This window comes from Sinohyriopsis cumingii, chromosome 3, assembly GCF_028554795.1.
Source record: "Sinohyriopsis cumingii isolate HCF-2022 chromosome 3, ASM2855479v2, whole genome shotgun sequence".
In the NCBI taxonomy this organism is placed as follows: domain Eukaryota; kingdom Metazoa; phylum Mollusca; class Bivalvia; order Unionida; family Unionidae; genus Sinohyriopsis; species Sinohyriopsis cumingii.
In genome coordinates this window covers 8,804,583-8,825,306 of record NC_142963.1, presented here as the reverse complement: position 1 = coordinate 8,825,306, position 20,724 = coordinate 8,804,583, and the positions used below count along the sequence as shown (strand labels likewise).

Here is a 20,724-nt window from a genome sequence, read left to right as displayed (position 1 = left end):
TCTGATCAGGAAATTAATACCACTGGGAATAGGAAATTAATATTACTGGGAAAATACTGATAGGAATATGCAGAAATAATGATATTATTTAAATGGAATATGTGGTGATAATACAAGTGCTGGTTCTTGAAGGAAAAAAGCAAATTTTAAAGTAAATTGAATTTTCTTTAAGAATGTTTACCAACCACATTACTTAAAATCCCTACCAACTACCCTGCCATGCAAACATCCTCGTTAGTATATTGCTGAGCTAAAAAATTTCTACACCTGATGGTGGCAAGGGCATGTAATTGGCAAGCAATATTGCCCTTTGTCTACTGAGATGGACAGGAAAGATGATTTTCATCTTTAGTACGGCTGGATTCACGTGGTAGCAGGCTTACTCATTTCTTCTTCAAATACATTACCTGGCCATAATACCTTATGAGAACTACCACTTCAAATATCCAGCCCTTCCAGTCTAATACCTTTTAGCTAAAAAGCTGAAAGTTGTTTGTCCACCTAGGCGGCAGTTAGAGTATTTCATCCCAACCCAGAGATGTTGAACCTGAATGTCTATTAAATAAGCCATCAGTGACTGACAGTTCTCACAAGCAGTAGTGGAGAAAACGCTCAGAGTGATGGACCTCCACTTTAAAGGTGTATGAAGGCAAATTAAAAATCTTCACAAAGTGCTGTGCCCAAAAACACATTATACCACTGCAGGCATAAATATCTCAAATATCTAACTACAGTTTGATGATAAATAGTTACCACCAATCACAATTAAAGGCTACTGTTTCACGATCACTGACACTCAGTATCATCATGGAAGAGAAGATATCGGTTAAACAAAGACCTATTCACTCTTCTGCTCAGTTATTAGTACAAACATCCAAAGATGTTGTCTCTTTGCTCATGTGAATTCCAGCATGGATACTAACTTTGCTAAACAAGTCACCATTTGAATCGCTCTTCAGAGTCTAATTTGTTCACCTCTCATGTATGATCTGCTTCCTCAATGCATTAGCGAACAGTAGGCAGAATTGGCAAAATATGTGCTCTATCAGTGGACCCAAACTACATGCAGTTCGTAGATGGGTCAGCTTTAGTCATGATGGCCGCAGCTTTCATTGCCAAGAACAGACTACCATTCATAAGCAAACAGACTTTGTTAATGAAATTCCTGTCATCTCAAGATTGTCTGCAGGACCCAGTATGAGCCCTGAAGCAGGACTGAACTGTTCCATTGAGGGAGATCATGTGTCTTCTTACCCCTAACATGTGTAAAGGATGATATATGATCACAGACACATTCTTCCTGGAAAAACAGTTTTATTTATTCTGTATATCGGAAAATAACCCCAGACCAAATGAATTTACATCACATCTTTGCTCGCGTAGTAGGGCAATTACCACAACATTGCATTTGAGCAAGACTGTTTTCTGTTATTATCTGTGCCATGATTGGAGATCACAATAAGCTTATTTAGCTTTTATATCAAAGATTGTTCATTCTAAAAGTCTCACCTTGATGTGGTGGGACCTAGTGCTGTGGTACCGTGCGTTACCTTACGAGGTCATTTAACAGCTTTTTAAGGACATGACTTCACAGCTTCCACAGGATTTGAAGGAGGGAAATTGTTTCATGTTTGCTGCCACTCTCCAGCATATGGAGTGTGTTCTCCAGTCTGAGTATCTAGAGACTGTCTCACATACCTTAGGGTACCAGAGATGGCCTCTCTGGGATAATGGGATGTATCTCCATCCACCTATTAGCTATGCTCCTAAGGTATTATGATTGAGTAACATTGGAAGAAGAAACTAGTTTTTTCTATGTATGTTTCTTCAGTAATGCTTGCCTGATCATAATACACACACCCTCCAAGCCTCCCAGCACTTACTTTCATATAGGAAGCTCCTTCCACTCCAGTAGTAATTGAAGTATTCACAGTATTTCGTACCAATCCGTGTATCAAGGGTTGATCACTCTATCTAACTGCCACATAGGTCAGCACATAACTTTTAGCTGTTTTAGCTAAATAGTTTTATCCTGGGAGGGATGTATTTTGCAAGGATGTATTAGACCTTCTAAGGTATTTTGATTAGGTAAGTGTTATTGAAGAAAGATTTGTACTACAAAAAAATCATTTCTAAGCGGCATACATTAAATAGAGATTTGTGCATTGCACATTTGGGAGAAAACATTAATACATAAATAATTTAATAAAAGCCTGCACCTCAGATTAAGATGGCAATTTTAGCATGTTAGAGTTTCAATTAATGTTATTATTTGGTTATTGAAGCAAAATATAATTTTGAATGCCCAATACTGCCATTTGATTAATTTATAAGTTTTAGATGTTGCCCATTTGGCCTCAGTGGCTTCAGAATTAGTATTTATTAAGAAAGAATACTCTTCTAGGTGTCATTTTCCTGCCATGCAGTGTTTCGTCTGAGTAGTTCATTGGCCAGAACCAACTAATCCAAAACTATATATATCTACTTGTTTTAATGCTACTGTTTCCCTAGATTTCCATCTTGCCTGCTGATGTTTTACATAATGACCCAGTGAGTTATAAAAGCAGGATTTTTATATCAGCCAATACTTTGATGGGAAAAATCACTTTTATAATCTAGCTTGTTTTATTGTCCCCCTCCTTAATGTAAAAACCAAATAAAATAGTAACATTTCTATCAGTCCATCCATGAATTTTTATCAGCTGTATAACTTTAAAGTCACTGAGTAGTGTTACACTTGTGCATCATCGTTCAGAGGTGTGTTGCAAAGCACCTTGGAGATGCTAGCCTCAAGGTCAAGGTCACATGTCATTATTGAGCTGTTCCTTCACACTTTCCATTCTAATCTGTGACTTTTGAGCTGTTAGGGGTTAATAAATAAACCTCATGCTCATTTAAGGTGTGTCATATACTGCAATGGGGATCCTGTTTGCATGGTCAACCCCATGGATCAGTATTTTTAAATTTTTCAGCACACTTTTCCTCTATGCTATAACTTCACAGCCCTTTCAGATTTGGGTATAACTACATTATCGATAGAAATTGTCTCTTGAACCACATAGGTGTCTTATCTTCAAGGTGAAGGTCATACTTTCCCCTCTAACTTTTATGACTTTTTATATTAAGAGATGAAACATGGTATGTGTATAAATCAGCAGCAGCAGATGTGTTGCATACATGGAAGGGGGGGCTCCTATTTTCAGGGTTAGGTCAGAATTTTTTCTTTATATATTTCTTTCAATTTTAGAACTTTACAATCATTTCGTATTAAGGGATGAAGCTTGGAATAGTTCATGTGTACTGCAATTTGGTTCCATCATCATGGTCATGGTCACAGGCCAGTATTGTTTTTATTTCAGATATATTTTCCCTTACATTCTTCAAATTATGAGCAGTTTAAAATAAATGAATTTAAATTGGAACATTCGTATATTGTTAGCAGAACATTTGCTGCATTCCATATTTGGGGTCATGTCTTCAAGGTCACAGATATACATTTTATGGTTGCTTTTGATTCTGATTTTTATCTTAAAAGTTATGAGGTTAAAGGATGAACCATGTTACATTTATATTTCTCTATTGGCATCTCATGTATCACAATTAAGGTTTCATCTTCAAGGTCAAGGTCATTGATTAGTGTCTTTACCCTGTTGGCACTTGTACTTTAAAGTCCTTTGAGATGGAGAGACATGAAACTTTTTCACATTTGCTGCAGAACTCTACAGCTCTATCACAAGTATTATAATGCAATTCCATCACAGTTTACTTTTAGTTGTTGTTGTTGATGTTGTTGTTGTTGTTGTTGTGGGGTTTAACGCCATTTTTCAGCACGATAGGGCTATACATGGCGGCCAGTATTAATGGTGGAGGAAGAACCCGGAAAACCCCGGAAAGAACCACCGACCCACAAGAAGCTACTGGCAAGCTTTCTCACATGCCCACATTGGCTGAATCTTAGACTCGAACCGCCGCAGACATAGGTGAGATGGCAGTGATCCGTAACGAAGAGCGCTTTAGACCACTCGGCCACTTGGGGCCCCCAGTTTACTTTTAGTAGTTGCAATCTGATTTAATCATTATATACCTTTGGTAATTACAATCTAATTTTATAATGTGTACTTTTGTCATTACAATTCAGTTTCATTTTTGTATAATCTATGTAAATTATAATCCAATTTCATCATTGTATACTTCTGGTAATTACAATCTGATTTCATCATTGTATATGTTTGGTAATTACAGTCTGGTTTCATCATTGTATACATTTGGTAATTACAATCTGAGTTCATCATTGTATATTTTTGGTAATTACAATCTGATTTCATCATTGTATACTTCTGGTAATTACAATCTGATTTCATCATTGTATATGTTTGGTAATTACAATCTGATTTCATCATTGTATAATTTTGGTGATCTTTACCACAGTAGGTGGTGGGCAAGAAAATAACTGGATTTGCTTCCTTGGATTGTAGTCCTGATACTGATGTCCATTTAATAAACTTAAATTTAGATTATGTAATGTAATTGCCTAACCTTCTCACAGCAACAAATCAACAGTAATCTTCTATTAACATCTCTCTGTCCATAGCTAAGTCAGGAAAGTATTATGGAAAGTGTGAAGCCATTTACACCTGCTATATCAGTTGTTACAGTTTATATCACCTCTGTGGCCTCACCATCCCTAGTAACAACTAGACCTGTTCACCTAGACCTAGTCACCATTGAATTAAGCTTAGTTGGTGACACCATTATTGATTGCCAAACAAAGAAACAATCTGTAAAGAGACCTAGTGACCTATTAATGTTTTTTAACTAAGGTGTTTGAGAGTTTAAGCAATGAACAAATGATTTTGATATCCCATAACTGATATCTGGTTGGTCACAGAGTGAATCAAAATCCTTAATCTGTCTGACATGTCCAGGATCTTGTATGTATATAGCACCCCTATATAGCACCCCTCAAACAAGGTTCTGATTATTTTTTATGCTGAATAAACCACATCAAAAGAATTTTAAATTACAAATCTCCCAAAAGGGTCACAGTGAACTATACTTCTGACATGACATCTGTCACATGTGATGATGTAACAGTCAATGTATCTGTCAGTTTCAGAAGATAGCCATCATTTATCATATTATTATCAGTATGTGCTCTTAAAATAAGTGGCAGAAAAGAGTAAAAAGCAACAGGCTTTGTAAAATTCAACAAATAATTTATTTCCTATGAATACAAAGTGAAAATGAAAATAAAAAAGAACTTATGGTATTGTGAATCAAATCCCAAAATACTCATAGAATTACAGACAGAGTGTCCTAATAATAAAAGTTCTGAATCAACTTTAGTGGAAATCCAAGTTAAGTCCAATACTAAAAGTGTTGACATGCCTGTGATGGCATGTATCATGGCGTTGTACCAACAGTCTTTTGTTGAAACACTTCAATTCTAGGTATGAATTCACTATAAATCCCAGTGAATTTCTGTGACCAAGAATAACATTTTTATGAGCACTCTGTATTTCCAGAGAAAAATCATAATTTGAGGAAATAAACTCCATGCCAAATGAATTACTGGACACAACGATATTACAAATTGATTCTGCTAGATCTTAAAGCATGAATGACTAAGTTTCAAATAAACAAGATATATATTTTAAACCAAGACGTAAAAAGAGACCCAGATAAACAAAATTTATATTTTAAACCAAGACGTAAAAAGAGACCTAGATAAACAAGATTTATATTTTAAACCAAGACATAAAAAGAGACCCAGATAAAGGTCAGAAGTACATTGTTTTAGAAACATATTTGTTATAATTAAAAAGTCCCTTACCAAAATCACAATAAAACATATGACAGTCATCGTAAAAAATACAATGTCCTTGACTCAGCTTAAAAGAAAAATTGTCACTCTGAGGAAATAAAAGTTTTCCACCAAAACAGTCACTGATTTTGGACAAGGTCAGTCACTAAATACATGTTTCATTACCCACAGCATATAATGAAATATAAAAAAAATTTAAAACACTATCAAACAAAGCAAATTAAAGATAGATAACAATATCATTGATTTTATAAACTGTTTTTGTTTTCATTTTCTTCTCCACTTTTGGCTAATTTTTGGCAGTTTAATGCGAAGAAAAGCATGGTGGCATGATTGTGTCTTACAGTTACGATATTACAGTTGTAGCTGACAACATTTTTGCTGGTTAATACATGAAATCAATTGTTTCATTTAATATTTGGGATTTAACATGGTCTAATGAAAAAGGCATATTATATAAGTTACATCAGTCTTTTATTACACAAGTTTTCATCCAACAGAAACAAAAAGTTTTACATATATGAATTATGCATATAAATGGTGAATGAGAGGGTTGGATGCATATCACTGTCTGTAATGGTTTACAATATACATACACATGTTTATGTCAGCTACAAAGAGTATTGCCATCATTTCTCATATTTGCCTTTTTCTTTTAGGAAAAGTGAAGGTGATACTAAGGCGGCAGAGATGAATAAAAGAAAACTCAGTGCAGATATGTTACTAACCAGGTCTCATTTATCTATAAAGCAGAGAGATGGTAAGATTTTTGCCAGAAACTGAACATGCTTTCATTGTTGATAGGTTTTGTAACGCTTGTCATTTTGACTTTTACAGTATTTTTGTATGTTTGTGACATTCATTTTAACAGTGAACCTCATGCTTCCTTGCTTACTCTTTTCTCATTTATGAGTTCTATCTGTAATTTGCAGCAGACAATATAGACCCTGATCTGCCAGCAGCAGATCAATATAGACCCTGATCTGCCAGCAGCAGACAATTTAGACCCTGATCTGCCAGCAGATCAGTTTAAACCCTGATCTGCCAGCAGTGGATCAATATAGACCCTGATCTGCCAGCAGCAGACAATTTAGACCCTGATCTGCCAGCAGATCAATTTAGACCCTGATCTGCCAGCAGCAGATCAATTTAGACCCTGATCTGCCAGCAGCAGATCAATATAGACCCTGATCTGCAGCAGCAGACAATTTAGACCCTGATCTGCCAGCAGCAGATCAATATAGACCCTGATCTGCCAGCAGATCTTAGTCTTTGCTGTTGGCAGTTTAGCAGGTATCATTCATTTGTAGATGTACCCAATTTTACCAGTTTAGCACTGCATTTTTTTCTGGTGGTACGTACCATGGTACTTTTTCATTGTACCAGTACTGAGGTAGTTTACATCAGTAGGGAATATATGAGATTCCTGAATACTCCTGTTTTGAATTTAATGATATTAACAGCATGTTTTCATTTTCATGAAAAGAGGTTAGTGTTAGGACTGGTCAGCCTGGTGTCAGGATAATGTGACTGGGTGGAACATCATGCTACATGTCTGCGGCATGATGCCCCAGTGCTAGACATCACTATAAACTGTCACACTGCAGACGTCGTAGCAATATGACTGAAAAATTGTAATAGCTACGTTAAAAATCCAAATGACACACACACTCATTTTCATGAAAGATAGTTCAGAAAGTATTATTATGTTTATAAAAAGCATTTTTATGTGTCACAATGAGTTCTGAATATTACAAATATAATTATATTTATGATCCTTTAATCGTATGTTTGACATTTCCACCTGCCAACATGGTGGCAAAATGGGAAGTTTTGAAAAATGTTGAGGCCAAATCCGACTTTTGGAAACATTTTGCATTTAGAAAAATTAATTTGTTTAGTTACTTATTAACATATATTAATGTGTTAAGAACACATAATCCTTTGTAAGACTGCAAACTATCCAATGATTTGAAAAAGAGTAGTTGCTTTCTGAAATCCACTAAATATGTTTTCTTGTTTGCTGAGGAAGTGCCTATTGGTTGTCATCCCACTCAAGGTTTATCTGCCTATTATATCAACAATATAGCTAGTAGAATGCATGATTGTCAACACTTCCTATTTTTATAAGCACCATGTCTTTCAAAGGGTGTCAGCTATACTGTAAACTTAATCACCCTACTTTAGTTACAGTTTTCAGATTACAACTAATGCAACAATTAACATGCACATAGCAAATTCATCTACAATAAGGTGCTGACCATTTCTTGGGAGGGTGGCTGCAATTTTCTTTTGAGCTGAGATATTTTATTTTTTATTTTCATATTTTTCAGATATTATAATGGATATAGTTTGGTGTTATTTTGCTATAAATCAACTAGATATTTTTTTTAGCACATGACAGATGGAATTGACAAAAATTTCAGGCCCCTGCCCCAGAGCAATAAAATTGTTGGTCCCTAACATAATTGCATTTTGCTGTGGTATTTGTCATGGTATGTTCAGAAATACTGCGGTATAACACAGTACAAACTTTTTGTGGTACCTAGCTCTATTCATTTGTAAATGTTGTACATTAAGTTTGCTGATAGTTTTTCTAGTCATGACATTGAACATTTTGCAATAGGCATATTAACCTATATGCAGTTCTGTGTATATCTTAGGGGAAGAATATTATTGTCACTTAAAAATAAAAAAAAACTGCTGCAGAAGCTTAAAATCAGCAAAGGTTTCTGACTAAAAATGATTAAGTAGAAATTTTTTAAACATTTTCCCTTCTTTTTCATTCATGCATTTTTGGTTTGCTTTAGTTGGTAGATAACAGTTTTGTATGAGAGAGTTGTGTTTAAATAGACTGCAACCAAAATTCCAAAATGTCTTAATGGCTATAGGACAACTGAAGTAATGTCGTTTAATCAAACCAATTCAAAACTCATCCTTTCTTCACATGGCATGCATCAGGTTTATATGCATATGCAAGCCTTTGACAATGTATACGCTAAACCTCATTCAACCTATAATTGTTTTGTCAGGCATTCATCATTTACATCCTAATATGACAGGATTCAGTTTATAAGACATGTCTTTATTTAATATATCTGATAATTTAGGTGCAACTTTGATAGGATCATTGCAGTATTGTCTAGTACTGCTACATATTGTTATGACTGTCGTAAACTAAATTACAGAAAAGAGTGAAAACCAAAACATTTTGTAACATTCAACAAATAATTTATTTCCCTAGAATACAGAAGTGAAAATTTAACAAGAACTTACTGTAGTGTTAATTAAATCCCAAATAGTCATAAAAGTTCTATCATAAGTAGAAATATAGAATTCCAAATGAATTCCAGTAGTGATTCTGAATGAATTCCATGTTTGAACATGCTGATATACCAGTAGTCTCAAAGGTGCTAATGTGCCAACAGTCTTGATGGATCACAATGATAGAATCCAAAGTGTCTTTGATTGAATTCACAATAATCCCAGAATAATGATGCAGTTCAAGAAGTATTAAAAAGTACTTTGTAATTCCAGTAAATAATTAAAATAAATAAATCCTCTCAAATTAAACACTAAAAACATCAGTAAGACTGATTTTACTTAGATGTTAAGAGATGAATGAGCAGTTCTTAAGTAAACAACATTAATATTAAAAAAATATGACACAATAACAGAACAAGGGTGAAGGTCAGCTTCCTATCTAAAACATTCTAAGTTGTCAATAGGATCAGAAATTTCCAAGTTAAAACCTAATGTCCTGAACTAGGATAAAAAAGTAAATGTGATTACCTCCATTAATAATGTTCTGAATATTAAATCTATATTCATACAAAAATATTACCGGTAACTGTGTATTATGTTGTTTACAAAATGAATGTCTCTGGTCAGGTAGGCCATTAAATGACCACTGAGGTCAACCACAACACAGATATACATAACTTATAATCACTGACAAAAGTCAACAAACAAGAAAAATTGAATAAAAATAATGTATATGAAAGATGTAAAAAACAATTATGTAACAAGACGTGTTGTGGAGGACATGCTCATCATCTTACAGGAGATTATTGCTTGCACATTCATTTATACAGTTGCCAATTTGTAAAGATCTACAGGGAGTAAACAAACTTAAGCTGATCACACATGTAAGCTTTGCAAACGTAGTTCTTAATGATCCTTGCACTGTTGCAGATTGACTTCGATACATAATTACAGCATTGGATGATAGCAAATTTAAAACCACCTTTACCATCTTTAAATCCTCAAACAAAATTTCATCCAGAGTTCTCATAAATTATTCCTCGGTACCATGTCGCACTAAACATAATGATGTCACAATGTTTTATAAATTTCTGATATAAATTTTACTGTTGAACCATTAAGAAAGCATGTTGCAATGACATAATTCAAATTTATCACATGCCACTGTGTTATTTATTTATGTCATTATACTCCTGTCATACCTTTCTGTAAGTAGCGTGTGACAGCACCTCATTACATCACAAATGATGTCATGTCAGGCAAAGACATATTATCTGAGGCAGTCTAAAATCAACTCACTACACTAATCTGCAGTGTCATAAAAAAATCTGTATTTCTTAGTATTGTTCTACGTGTAATAAATAGAATCTTTTGCCCTTATTAAAAATTACATCTGTGAAATGAGTCTATTAATTTCAGTCTTTGGATTTATAAAGCTTGCAAATGATTATTTGACTTTTTTCGTAAATTTTATTTTGAGTGATGGAAGATCCTTAGTATATAGGATGTTTCCTTTTTTGCAGAACAGCGACATTTAACAGACACTCAAATGCGACTTGCTGACAATTCTAATGTCCAAAGACAGCTAAATGAAGCTGCTTTTCATGCAGAAATGGATCTCAAAGCCAGACAAATAGATCAGAAAGTTGAGGTAGGTTGCTTTGGCTTTATTTCATTATCCTAGTAAGCCATGAAAAGATAATTTCATCTTTTATGCTTGCAAAATTTAGCACAAGGCTAAGGCAAATATAAGGTTGCTTAGTTCAACTGAAAAGTTAAAAGGTAATGTTTTTTTTTTTCATCTCCCTGACTGAAGGTACATGTGGATATAGCAACATTGATGTCTCTCAGTCCATCTCTCATACCATCCATCAGTACACAAGGTGTTTTCTGTAGCATAACTTGATCGCTACAGTTATTTTTCTCAAACTGATATGTGCTTTGGAGCTGCTAAGTCCAGCGTTGAGGTCACTAGAGTTGAAATTTTTTTTCTCCCTGCAGCATGATAAGTCAAGTGTCCTTTATAGGTAGACAAGACATTGGCAGGGGTAACACCCTGAGACAGAGATAAAATGTCAAGGTCACTGGTGCTGGATATTTTAATTTTTTCTGCTTTCAAGTTTTCATGGATCCAGATTTCATCAAAATTGATATTTAACCCTTTACCTCAATCAAGCATCTTTGGACGCCTCTACTCCATTCGCATGGAAGCGCCTTTTGACGCCTCTACAAGGTTCGCATGGAAGTGCCTTTTGATGCCTGCTGTAAACATCAGCCATTTTGAGCTAGTTTTCGTAGCGCCACCTTTGGGGAAAAACCCCCTATTAGATGCTACATTCATTTCTGCAAATGACAATTATGTCAGATCACGTGGTCGCTATTCATGCACTGGTTGATATCTGCTATTTAAAGTAACTGGGTCGTAATCTCCACTCTCCAAAATGGCAGCCGCGGATTTCATTCAGTACGTATGAAGTTTTCACGATTAGAATAACAACCACGAAAGATTCAATAAATTAGGTAAAGTCTCTGATATTGATGTAGGCAGCAATTAGTTTTTATAAATTATCAAATTCAGATGACTTAGTGATGTAGACGCACACGAAAACCTTGTAAATTCTGAGTATCGGAAATGGCAGCTACGGTTGGTCACGCGGCCTCACTGACATGACGGTGAACGAGTTCTCTCTCAATTTTGAAGCACATAAAAAAATTCTTCTGTGATAAATAATTACACAGCTATAACAATCGGACTTTACTCTTAAATTTTTCCACATGTAATAGATGTGTACCAAAAATGTAAAATGGTTAAAATTGCTGTTAAACGTTACATACACTACATTGCTTAACAGTTCACAGGCAGGATTTCATTCAGTACTTGCGAAGTTTTCATCATTAGAATCAAAACCACGAAAGATTCAATAACTTAGGTAAAGGCTCTGATATTTATGTAAGCAGCAATTAGTTTTTATTGATTATCAAATTCAGATGACTTAGTGATGTAGATGCAGACGAAAAACATGTAAATTTCGAGTATGGAAAATGGCAGCTACGGTTGGTCACGCGGCCTCACTGACATGATGGTGAATGAGTTCTCTCTCAATTTTAAAGCACATAAAATATTCTTCCGTGAAAAATAATTACACAGCTATAACAATCGGACTTTACTCTTAAATTTTTCCACATATAATAGATGTATTACCAAAACGTAAAATGGTTAAAACTGCTGTTAAACGTAACACCACTACATTGCTTAACAATTCACAGGCAGGCCTGTGCGTATGTGGTCGGCTAGGTAACAGGTGTTCTATTTATAGCATGCTGCACTTTGCCACTATGCTGTATGAGGAAAGGGATAATCAACACATGGGGAGAGGCACCTCCCTATTGATTTCTTGAGCCCAAAGATAAAAGGTCAAGGGCACAGGAGCTAAATTAGCATTTTGGGTTTCACATGACAAGTCAAATTTCCTCTCATTTCCTCCACCCAATTTTTATCAACCTCATTGTCAGTTGTACAGATTATACAAGTATAAATCGTTAAGAATAAATATGATTTAAATATGATATAAAAGTAGAACCAACACAATATACAGTAGCATTGGTAAGATATATCCTGATCAGTGGATTTGGTGAAAAAAAGTGGATGAATCTAATTTATAATTAAAAAGTATTTTTATCAGTGAAAATCTACAGAAACCTTTAATTTATTCACTAATCTTTGAAAATCTTAAGCCAAATTTATTAAATGTTTTGTTAAAGGTATATTTCCTGAATGTCACAATGGGATACCCTGACATTTTTATTATGATGGCCCCACTTGACAACATGGAAAGAGGCCTGTATTTATCATGTCCAGCTATCTGTCTGTCCATCCATCCATCCATTCATCAACAGCTTGGTTTCAATATGCTGTCTTTACAGGGAATTGTTGGATTTTTTCCAAATTTTACATTTAGCTTTATAGAGATGTGATCAAGTTTGAGTTTCAGCCATAACATCATTTTACAAGTTTGATTTTCAGGCATAACATCCTTTTACAAGTTTGATTTTCAGCCATAACATCATTTTACAAGTTTGATTTTCAGCCATAACATCATTTTACAAGTTTGATTTTCAGCCATAACATCATTTTACAAGAGTGATTTTCAGCCATAACATCATTTTACAAGAGTGACATCTCCTGCTTGCCCATCCTTCTGGCTTTGATTTCCTGACGTTTAAAAGTTTATTGGAGTTCAGCCAGAAATCTGGCCTGCAGCTTTTTAATTATGTTGAATCCTTAAATGAGTTTTATTTGTATCATTTCACATAAATGTATTATGTTGTCTTTCATTTTATCTTCTGGTCTACTGATTGTTTCTGCCAAGAATTGTTGGGTTTCGACCACATTTGATAGACAGCTTTGAATTTTTATGTTTAATGTTTAAAGTTTCAGATAGCAGCAATTAAAATTTATGAATGATGTTTATTTACCTTTTATCTCTCATTTTGCTAAACATTTACATATATTTGGAATGGCTTATCATCATAAAGTGGTTTTTTTTCTCCAATATTTACCATTACGTTTACAGTTTTCGAACATAACTTTTAATTGGCACTATATTGCTAGGATAAATGCTATACAGGGAATCTGTCAATACACCAGGACAAACCCTATACAAAGAATCTGTCAATACACCAGGACAAACCCTATACAGAGAATCTGTCAATACACCAGGATAAACCCTATACAGAGAATTTGTCAATACACCAGGATAAACCCTATACAGAGAAACTGTCAATACACCAGGATAAATCCTAAACAGAGAATATGTCAATACACCAGGATAAACTCTATACTGAGAATATGTCAATACACCAGGATAAACTCTATACTGAGAATCTGTCAAAACACCAGGACAAACCCTATACAGAGAATCTTTAAATACACCAGGATAAACCCTATACAGAGAATTTGTCAATACACCAGGACAAACCCTATACAGAGAATCTGTCAATACACCAGGATAAACCCTATACAGAGAATCTGTCAATACACCAGGACAAACCCTATACAGAGAATCTGTCAATACACCAGGACAAACCCTATACAGAGAATCTGTCAATACACCAGGATAAACCCTATACAGAGAATCTGTCAATACACCAGGACAAACCCTATACAGAGAATCTGTCAATACACCAGGACAAACCTTATACAGAGAATTTGTCAATACACCAGGACAAACCCTATACAGAGAATCTGTCAATACACCAGGACAAACCCTATACAGAGAATCTTTAAATACACCAGGATAAACCCTATACAGAGAATTTGTCAATACACCAGGACAAACCCTATACAGAGAATCTGTCAATACACCAGGACAAACCCTATACAGAGAATTTGTCAATACACCAGGACAAACCCTATACAGAGAATCTGTCAATACACCAGAACAAACCCTATACAGAGAATCTTTAAATACACCAGGATAAACCCTATACAGAGAATCTGTCAATACACCAGGACAAACCCTATACAGAGAATCTGTCAATACACCAGGACAAACCCTATACAGAGAATCTGTCAATACACCAGGACAAACCCTATACAGAGAATCTGTCAATACACCAGGACAAACCCTATACAGAGAATCTGTCAATACACCAGGACAAACCCTATACAGAGAATCTTTAAATACACCAGGATAAACCCTATACAGAGAATTTGTCAATACACCAGGACAAACCCTATACAGAGAATCTGTCAATACACCAGGACAAACCCTATACAGAGAATCTGTCAATACACCAGGACAAACCCTATACAGAGAATCTGTCAATACACCAGGATAAACCCTATACAGAGAATTTGTCAATACACCAGGATAAACCCTTACAGAGAAACTGTCAATACACCAGGATAAATCCTATACAGAGAATATGTCAATACACCAGGATAAACCCTATACAGAGAATCTGTCAATACACCAGGATAAACCCTATACAGAGAATTTGTCAATACACCAGGACAAACCCTATACAGAGAATTTGTTAATACACCAGGACAAACCCTATACAGAGAATCTGTCAATACACCAGGATAAACCCTATACAGAGAATTTGTCAATACACCAGGATAAACCCTTACAGAGAAACTGTCAATACACCAGGATAAATCCTATACAGAGATATGTCAATACACCAGGATAAACCCTATACAGAGAATCTGTCAATACACCAGGACAAACCCTATACAGAAAATCTTTAAATACACCAGGATAAACCCTATACAGAGAATTTGTCAATACACCAGGATAAACCCTATACAGAGAAACTGTCAATACACCAGGATAAATCCTATACAGAGATATGTCAATACACCAGGACAAACCCTATACAGAGAATCTGTCAATACACCAGGACAAACCCTATACAGAGAATCTTTAAATACACCAGGATAAACCCTATACAGAGAATTTGTCAATACACCAGGATAAACCCTATACAGAGAAACTGTCAATACACCAGGATAAATCCTATACAGAGATATGTCAATACACCAGGACAAACCCTATACAGAGAATCTGTCAATACACCAGGACAAACCCTATACAGAGAATCTTTAAATACACCAGGATAAACCCTATACAGAGAATTTGTCAATACACCAGGATAAACCCTATACAGAGAAACTGTCTATACACCAGGATAAATCCTATACAGAGAATATGTCAATACACCAGGATAAACCCTATACAGAGAATATGTCAATACACCAGCTCTGTGCTCAACTACTGTCATAAATTGTCAATTTCCTAAGCCAAACAGAACCATTCAAGGCAGTTTTCAGTAGTTAGGCTCACTACTTTGAAATTGCATTCCAATGGAAATCAGAAAAGCCACACCATTTCTGCATTTCAAAATAGTTACTGTTTAATTCAGTTAAAGAATTTGAAATACACTCAATTACACATTTGAAAAAAGTAATACACCTGCATCTCCAGATTGCCTTCCAGAGAGTCATTTAAGGACACTGGGTGAAAGTTGGCATGGTTTTTGATTGCACAAAAATAATGCAGAATAGAATTATTTCAAATAAAATCATCTTTGCTTCTCTAGTGTGTAGTCATTAAAATGAATTCTACCACCTTTTGTACCAGATTTTGAATTTATACAAGTGCTGGGATATTATCTGCTCTGAAGTTATTGAAATATTTACAGATGGTGAGTCATACAACTGAAATATAGTATAGAATATCAGGATTTTAATTTCTCCTGAGGAAACATTTCAGCAAGATAATTTCAGACTTTTTATGTAATTTTAATAAAACTAAAAAAAATATATTTATAATATGCCCAGTAACACAAAAATATAATTAATTAATTAATTAAGAATATCTTTATAAAATTCACAAATTACTTGGCATACTTAGTAAATCACCATGGAACAGCATCTCCCTCTTTTTTCAGCAGTATATCACACTTGGCACAGAAGTACTGACTGGCAGCTAGAAATAATTTTCAGTAATTACATTTTCATAACAGCTCATAATTACAGTGTATGTTGATAAATTAGGACAATTAAAAAGAAAAATGTATGTCATCTGTTACAAATTGTTTTGTAGTTTTTTATGTATTATCTTAGTAATTTGCATCGTATTTATGTAAAATAAAATAACAATTGTCATTCTTTTGCTATCATATAAGCTTTTTTCACCTTTGTCTCATTATTTATTGATGAATCTATATGTATTGTTAATTTTATTGATAATTGCTTAATATGTTAAACAAAATTCAGCAGACTGTGTTGCAGCTGTGTATATTTTTTAATATCCAGTGTACTTAAAATTTGGACATTTTTATATAATTATGATGTACATGGCAGAAACATATGACCCAGGCAGTTTGTTGAATAAGGGAGGAAACCTAATTTATCATACATATGTAATGCAGAAGTTTCCTCCCATATATCTGAACACTGCTGAAGCAGACAAAAAGTTAGGCCATGTGCTAAACCAGCATATGATTTTTCAAATTTGAAAATACTTGTGCCAAAAACAAGTCTTTAGAAAAATGGTTCCCAACCTTCCTTTTTTTGGCTGTGACCCTAAATTGACCACATCCCAACTGTTAGTTTTATGATATAATTTCTTCTGGTGACCTTTTGAGCCCTTACTAAGGACCCCCACCCCCACCTCCCACACCTAAGCAACCCTGATTTGGGTCTTAACCTGAGATTTGTAAATGCTGCTTTAGATGATCTGGCAATCATTTCATCAAAACTTGTATAATATTTGGTTCTAGGTTACTGATTTAATTTTTTTCAGTTTGACCATAATCTTTTTAAGTAATTTCCATGATGGTGGCACTGTAATAAATTCCGAAATATCTTGGGTACTCTTAAAGACAGGACATTCAGAGTGCTACAGACCTGAGCTTTAAATAGATCTATTTGAATTATATAATGTACGCCAGTATAAGGCGACCATATCCATATTACTGTACTTTTCTGGTTCCACTGAATAGTATTTTAGTGAGAAATCATGTTAACCTTGCTGTTTTGGGGGCTGAGTTCATGGTCAAGTTGGCTAGAGTATTGGTGCATAGGTTCCAGTCCTGCTTTGAAAGATAAGAAGTCTCTAACCTGTTTCATTAATTTGGTGCCATTCTTTATAAATTGATTCCTTATAATCATGTATCCATACAGACAATGTTGGATCCAGTGGTAAGTGCTTTCTTTTGTGTGTGTGTGTGTGTGTGTGTGTGTGTGTGTTTGTGTGTGTACATTCATGCATGGATATGCATGCATACATGTGTCAAAAATTCTGATGGCTCCCATCACATGAATACACCAAAATTGTATGTGGTGGCCATACATTTGTGAAAATAATTATAAAAACATTCAGAAGGAGGTAAGAAAACAGTGATATACTTAATTCTTAAATTTACCAGAAAATTTGTCACTTTTTGGATATGGATTTTCTGTTGCTTCATGTTTAGTATCCTTCAATATTACACTTTTATAATTTTTTATCAACGTACTTCCTTATCAAAAATGAGATTTTTCTTTGGAATTTCATGCTATATCATTTTATGCCATTCTGATATTTAAATAATTTACTTTTTGACAAGAAGCAGATTTACTCCTTCAAATATTAACACTTATTAATTGATTGGCATTTCAAGTCCAACAATAAAGTTTTTTTGGCTAAGGTTAAGTTGTTGTTAATAGTATTTTTTCTTTGTATATAATTAGGGCCTAGGCTATGTGATCTGTGCTGATGCATTGTTGAAAGGCACAGCATGTGGTGTTAGTAATTGATTATTGAATGTGGTTAGTACAGACCCTCCGACGAATGTTCAATTTTTTCTTCTGCTTGCCAGACTGATTGTGAGTAGCAACAAATATCTTTACAAAGAAGCCAGTCTTTGAAATCTATCATACTATGTTCATTAAAGAATCAAGTTGCCCTTCTCTACCCCCCATTTAACCAGTTGGATGTTACTGGTAGCAGTTAGGCTGCAGCAAGCTTTGTTGGCAACATCTGTATTGATTGTCCAACAAAGAAATGATATATAACCACATTGGAAGTTTACTTCATTAGGGTGTTTATTGGACACTGAAATATGCAAATCAAAGATAGTCTGATATAATTACATTTGAGATGTCCATGATTATGTGTAGCAATTCAGAGTATGTGCCAGTTAAAACCTTTGATCTGTTAGTCATGTCCAGCAAACAAAGAAATTAGGAGTGAAGAGTGAATAATTTAATGATATTACTCAGTTACTTTCTAGTTACTGAAGTATACAGGGTCATGATTTAAATAGACTTTTGCAGAACATTAGGCCTTTATTATTCCTAAAACTGTATGAACATTTAATTTGAAGCTTGACTCAAGAGTCCATGGCATTATGCAATCTGACCTGGAATAAATTTTATTTCTTGGAACTTTATTGTTATTCCCATTTTATGTTTATTATTTCCTATTATTATTATTATTATTATCATCGTCATTGTTGTTGTTATTATTGCTATGGGGGGCCACAAGTGGCTGAGTGGTCTAAAATGCTCTCCATTACGGATCACTGCCATCTCACTCTTGTCTGCGTGGGTTCGAGTCTCGGATTCAGCCAATGTGGGTATGTGAGAAAGCTTGCCGGTAGCTTCTCGTGGGTCGTTGGTTCTTTCTGGGGTTTTCCCGGGTTCTTCCTCCACCATTAATACTGACCGCCATGTATAGCCTATCATCTTCTGAAAAATGGTGTTAAACCCTACAACAACAACAACATTATTGCTATGGTATTTCTGTTTTCTACCAATAATGCCTTATTTTATAAACTGAATTCAGTAACAGATGCCCAGCTCTGTGTCTTTATCAATAATGATTATTAGTACCATCTCATCAGCTGGATGATTGCATTCTCTTTATATAGCATAGGTAATAAATTCATTCAAAATGTTTTGTGATCTCATAATTCTGAAAAATTGTAAGGGTCTTGCACATATCATTGATGTGAAGGCTCAAACTTAACTTTGTTTTTTTTTTCTTGCACTTCTTTTTGAGAGAAGAAAAAGTCAGCTTGCAAAATTCTAATGTCTACTATCTTTAAAAACTTTTATTTTCCTTATAGTGTTATACTTTTACTGTAATCCAGACATTTTTTAAGAAAAGGATATAACTTTAATTTCAGTTTCATTTTAATTTTTAATGAACAAAATGCTTAATGTGCAGCTGAATTGTTTGAGATGCCTGCCATAAGAGCATATTATGTTATGAGGTTTTATATGCCTGCCATATGAGCATATTATGTTATGATGTTTGATATGCCTACTGTAAGAGCATATTATGATGTTTGATATGCCTGCCATAAGAGCATATTATGTTATGATGTTTGATATGCCTACTGTAAGAGCATATTATGATGTTTGATATGCCTGCCATAAGAGCATATTATGTTATGATGTTTGATATGCCTGCTGTAAGAGCATATTATGTTATGATGTTTGATATACTTGCTGTAAAAGCATATTATGTTATGATGTTTGATATGCCTGCCATAAGAGCATATTATGTTATGATGTTTGATATGCCTGCCATAAGAGCATATTATGTTATGATGTTTGATATACCTGCTGTAAAAGCATATTATGTTATGATGTTTGATATGCCTGCCATAAGAGCATATTATGTTATGATGTTTTATGTGCCTGCCATAAGAGCATATTATGTTATGATGTTTGATATGCCTGCCATAAGAGCATATTATGTTGTTTTATATGCCTGCCATAAGACCATATTATGATATGAGGTTTGATATGCCTGCCATAAGAGCATATTATGTTATGATGTTTTATATGCCTGCTGTAAGAGCATATTATGTTATGATGTTTTATATGCCTGCCATAAGAGCATATTATGTTATGAGGTTTGATATGCCAGCTGTAAGAGCATATTATGTTATGATATTTTATATGCCTGCCATAAGAGCATATTATGTTATGAGGTTTGATATGCCTGCCATACAAGCATATTATGTTATGAGGTTTGATATGCCTGCCATAAGAGCATATTATGTTATGATGTTTTATATGCCTGCTGTAAGAGCATATTATGTTATATTTTATATGCCTGCCGTAAGAGCAT

General features: G+C 34.4%; 1 protein-coding gene across 3 annotated transcripts in view; it reads left to right on the top strand.

The window, feature by feature from the left end:
• Positions 1–20,724, top strand: part of LOC149802441 (uncharacterized) — a 166,285-nt gene that overhangs the window by 57,232 nt on the left and 88,329 nt on the right. For all 3 annotated transcript variants that reach the window (XM_089951665.1, XM_089951664.1, XM_089951666.1), the window contains 2 exons: positions 6,484–6,584; positions 10,612–10,739. In XM_089951665.1, the coding sequence (XP_089807791.1) occupies positions 6,484–6,584; positions 10,612–10,739 (229 nt within the window). The remainder of the gene's footprint in view (positions 1–6,483; positions 6,585–10,611; positions 10,740–20,724) is intronic.